General features: G+C 32.2%; 1 protein-coding gene across 3 annotated transcripts in view; it reads left to right on the top strand.

Moving 5' to 3' along the window:
* Positions 1 to 1,204: 1,204 nt before the first annotated feature.
* The window catches only part of LOC111087345 (restin homolog), a 14,137-nt gene continuing 10,867 nt past the window's right edge, over positions 1,205 to 4,474 (top strand). Inside the window, exons 1-3 of one of the 3 annotated variants that reach the window (XM_022393667.1) lie at positions 1,276 to 1,432; positions 2,595 to 2,714; positions 2,888 to 3,501. In XM_022393667.1, coding sequence (XP_022249375.1) covers positions 2,907 to 3,501 — 595 coding nt within the window. In that variant the 5' untranslated portion in view covers positions 1,276 to 1,432; positions 2,595 to 2,714; positions 2,888 to 2,906. Of the gene's footprint in view, positions 1,450 to 2,594; positions 2,715 to 2,887; positions 3,502 to 4,474 lie in introns of all 3 variants that reach the window. The other 2 variants (XM_022393666.1, XM_022393669.1) reach the window with 2 other exon arrangements.

The raw sequence follows: 4,474 nt of genomic DNA, 5'->3' as shown, positions 1-4,474 counted from the left end.
CAGAAACTCCAGCGCTCATGCTCCCAGCATCGCGTGACTTCCGCTGTTGTAACAGTATCATCATCTCATTTACTCACTAATCGTAGTATGCTTAAAGTACAAATACATTTACTTGTACAATTTCAAAGTTAATCAGTCAAGTAACTGAATATACACAATAAATAATACTGATCTGAATCCTTCACTTTAGCTGGCAGTAATTGCAATATTAATTGTATTTTTATTTAAATTTCTGCGGGTGACGCATATGTCATTAAGGAATCCTGTAAGCAACAAAGGCTTGTATCCACATGCAATTTTGTGCACGAATAGTACAAATAAACGTGTTTAAAAAGCTGATAGATGATTCTAGGTTTATTTGGTGTATAACACCGAGTGCTCAATATGCTTTTGTAGTTGCTAGGGCGTAATCGATACAGGACTACTTATCTTCGTCCAGTCTTCTTTTTCTTATCCGCCTTTAATATATTTTGTTTCAAATGTAATTTTTATATTATACTTTCGTGTTACTAAGGTACTATTTACTATATCATAAATGTAATTTTTGAAAATATTAATTAAACAAACTGGGTAATTTGTTAAATTGCATGTTGTTTAAATTTTGAATTTGAGAACAAATGCTCTATGTCTATGAAGTCTTACGTTTTTCGGTATAAACTAAGGGACTTGTTTTCTCTGGTTTTACAACCGAGTGGTCCATATGCTTTTGTAGTTGCAAGGGCGTATTCGATACAGGACTATTTATCTTCGTCCAGCAGTAAGTCTTCCAGCTTTCTCTTATCCGTCTTTAATTTATTTTGTTTCAAATGTATATTTTTTTTGTAATTTTTATATTATACTTTCACGTTAATAGTGTACAGTATACGACATCACAAATGTAATTATTGAAAAGAGTAATTAAACAAAATGGGTAATTTGTTAAACTGCATGTTATGTACATTCTGAGAACAAACGCTATATGCCTAGGAAGTCTTGTGTTTTTCTGTATAACTAAGGGACTTGTCTTCTTTGGTTATACAACTGTCTTTAAGAGATGATAATTCGATACACTTCCACAAGAAGTTTCTAGTATACACATATAAAGTGGTGACCCGGGGCTCTTAGAAAAGCAATCGAAAACACTGCCGGCAGTGAGCGAGCAGACCTATCACGCGTGTGAAGCCTGATGCAATTCTACGTCAAAATTGGTGCAGTAACCAATAGAATCGTGCAATACAAAACGCTTTCCATACAGCACGGTCGTATTAAATCAGCCCTACCAATACCCTTAACACAGTTTCTTTGGTGGGTTCTGCATTGCGTTGTTTGTAGTGAATCATCTAAGTGGTTCGTCATCTCTCGCACACTTGGCATATAATACTAGACGGCAAAGAATTTATCCCATTTTCCTGGGTGTTGGCTTTTGCCGGTTGTAGTTATTACATTCCAGTTGGTAGGTCTTATTTAGAGGTTTGTTTCTCGTTGTTTTGGCCAAAATATTTGATGATGTTAACTTAGTAGCTTACATAGCACAAAAATTATATTTCAGTTTTATTAGAATCTTAGGCCTAAAAGTAAAAGTATAATAGTAGTGTGATGTCAATGATGTGCATCCTATTAGTATTACTAATTGAGTGATTCTTATTTAATACTCAGTGATACCAGCACTCCACCGGCTTTGTAACATTAGTTAATGCAAACAGTGATAACATCACCATTAGTGTTAGGCAAATAAATTATATACTGCGTAACGTAGGCTGGTTTGAATTTAAACATTGGAAGTTTAGATCAACACTGTTTCTAAATAAACTTATTTTAAATATTTTTGTTACATGCAACTGCTGTGTTCTAAATATTTAATTTTTGGCTTGTATATTTTTAACCATTTTAAGGGCATTTGAATTTGAAGTATATGTATCCTGTAGATGATGCAGTGATGCTTTCAGTTTCACTTAAAATTGTTTGTTAATCTTAGAATACAGAATGCATAAAGACATATAATGATACTTAATAAGACAAAAATAGTGAAAATTTAAAATATTTCGCGTTTTCCTAGTATTTGAAAACCTTTGTCCACTTAAAAACATTCCATATGGATATGAAATATGAATAGAAATATAAATTTAGTGTAATTTATAAAGTTAGTAAACAATATTTGTAATTTCAAATGCTTATTATTGCTATTTAATATTAGATAATAATATTCCATATTTATATGGACTGTATTTTTAGACTTTTAGTTTTAAAATTGTAAAATATTTTACACTGACTTCTTAACCAGACTACTTTATTAACTAATATTATAATAATAACCTAATATTAGTTCTTGCAAGTTAGAAATGGAAAATATGAGCTAACAGAACTGCTTTTTTATTTTTTATTGCTGCTTTTACAAGCACAGTTTTGTTTAGTTGAACAAGATGCATAGTTTTACTAATTTTTTGAGTCATATTGTAGTGCAAAAGTAACAATGTCCCTTTTTATAAATTTTTTATTTCATCTGTGTTGAACTTGGAGTTCTGTTTATTAATGTATATTCTTGTTAAGGCTTCTTCATTGTGCAATATAAATGGTGATTTGCCTTAGCTATTATGATATTCTGGTTATATTTTCAGCCTGGGCTTTGGTTTCTTGTTTATCTTCTTGCAAAACCTTTCATATCATGGATTGTTAAGAGAAGATCAATCTTCTTGAGAATGTGTAGTACTGTGGTCCTGTACTTGATCTTTTACTAGGTACTAAAAACGTTTCATGCGTTTTCAGAATTTATTTGGTACAATAGTTGGCCTTTTTGTTTTGTGACAGATGATATAAATACATATGGGAAAATTAAACTCAAATAATCTTAATTATTCTACTTCTTGTATTCCAAAATAAACACTTGTAAGTTATATGTCATTATTTTCAGGCACTTCTGATTATTGGAAATGGATATAGAGACTGGGTTGATTTGTGCTGGTGTCTGTGTTCTCTCTGGTGTTGTCGTGTACTTCATATCCATATTTGGAATTAGACAAAGAACATTTGAAGAAGCTGTTGAGGAACAGCTAAAAAAGGGTAAAGAGGACTATGAACTCAATGTTGAAAAATCTCCAAGAAAAGAGAAAAAGTACAAAAAATGGGGTCGCAAGCATAAAGATAAAGATGAGAAAGGAGCATCTATTAAAAATGAACTTTTAGATGTTGGCCATCTAGATGATCAAGATAGATTTATAGAAAATTTTGAAACACTTGCAAGCTGTCTGAATGATCGTAACTCCTCTCTTGTTAATGAAGATGATAGTGATTCATGTGGTAGACATCAAGAAGAAGCCATGGAGTTAAAACAACGAAGAGTTTATCATGATACACCAAGAACTGATGCAGATAATTGTAGTTTTGGAGAAGAAGAGAGTCTTAACACAGAAGAAACATGGGAATCAAAAGCCAAAGATATGAAAACCCAGACTGTAGCATCTCATTTTATCATGCAGACACCTCTTAATGAGTGTGTGAAACAACAAGTTGAAAACTTGGGAAATGGTAAGTGTTTACAATGAAGTAAAAAATGGATTGTTGCAAAATATTGCTGGTGGATGTGTGTGGTCTGACTTTTGAACAAGAAAATGTGGTGGAAAGCACTAAGTGGGCAGCAGAAGCTATAAATCTGTGGTAGTTGTTTGAATAAACTTCGTGTAAACTCTGAAAGTCTGTATGTAGTTGTCTTGTATCATGCCATTACACACGTTATTCAGTGTATAATGTTTGTACTGAAATTTTTATTTTTAACTTGAAGGTAAAAGATGAAATGTTTTGTGTACCTTGGAGACTAATCTCATCTGTATTCTGTGTATAGATGTTGTTTTTGTTAAATCTGGGGGGACATCAAGGGAATATTAAAATAGCATAGGAAGTACACATGGCATACATGATTTGAGTAAGGCTAAAATATATGACATGTAGACAGATCCTCAGCATTTCCTTACAAATGTCCTACGAGATCTTTTGTTTTTCTTTTTTGTCAAAACAATTTTTCTGATGATATATTTCTTAAGTTTTTGTTTATTTTTCTCTAGAATAATTTGTCATGTAAATGTTATACCTTCATCTCAGATGTTTGTGTTATGTTAGATGTGGTTTTAAGATAAGCAAGGTTTAATGTTAATAAATTGTAAATAGGGAACAGACTGTATGTAGATAAAATCTTAATATAGTAGTCAGATTTTTTGATGTAGTAATTTGTGAATAAACTTTTTGGTACTTTCCTGATGTAACAGAAGTTGTTAATATGATTCTTTGTACCCTATGGTGTAATACCTTATGGTACTGGTATAGAGTAGCATGATTTGTGGGTAGGTGCTTTGTGCTTACACTATGTTGTAGTCTGCATAGGTAGGCCTTATGGTACTTCCACTGTGTAGTGTGATTTGTAGGTAGGCCTTATGGTACTTTCACTGTGTAGTGTGATTTGTAGGTAGGCCTTATGGTACTTTCACTGTGTAGTGTGATTTGTAGG

Source organism: Limulus polyphemus, unplaced genomic scaffold (genome assembly GCF_000517525.1).
Source record: "Limulus polyphemus unplaced genomic scaffold, Limulus_polyphemus-2.1.2 Scaffold2036, whole genome shotgun sequence".
Classification (NCBI taxonomy): domain Eukaryota; kingdom Metazoa; phylum Arthropoda; class Merostomata; order Xiphosura; family Limulidae; genus Limulus; species Limulus polyphemus.
The sequence above is the reverse complement of the archived record's forward strand: the minus strand, read 5'-3'. Positions and strand labels throughout refer to the sequence as shown.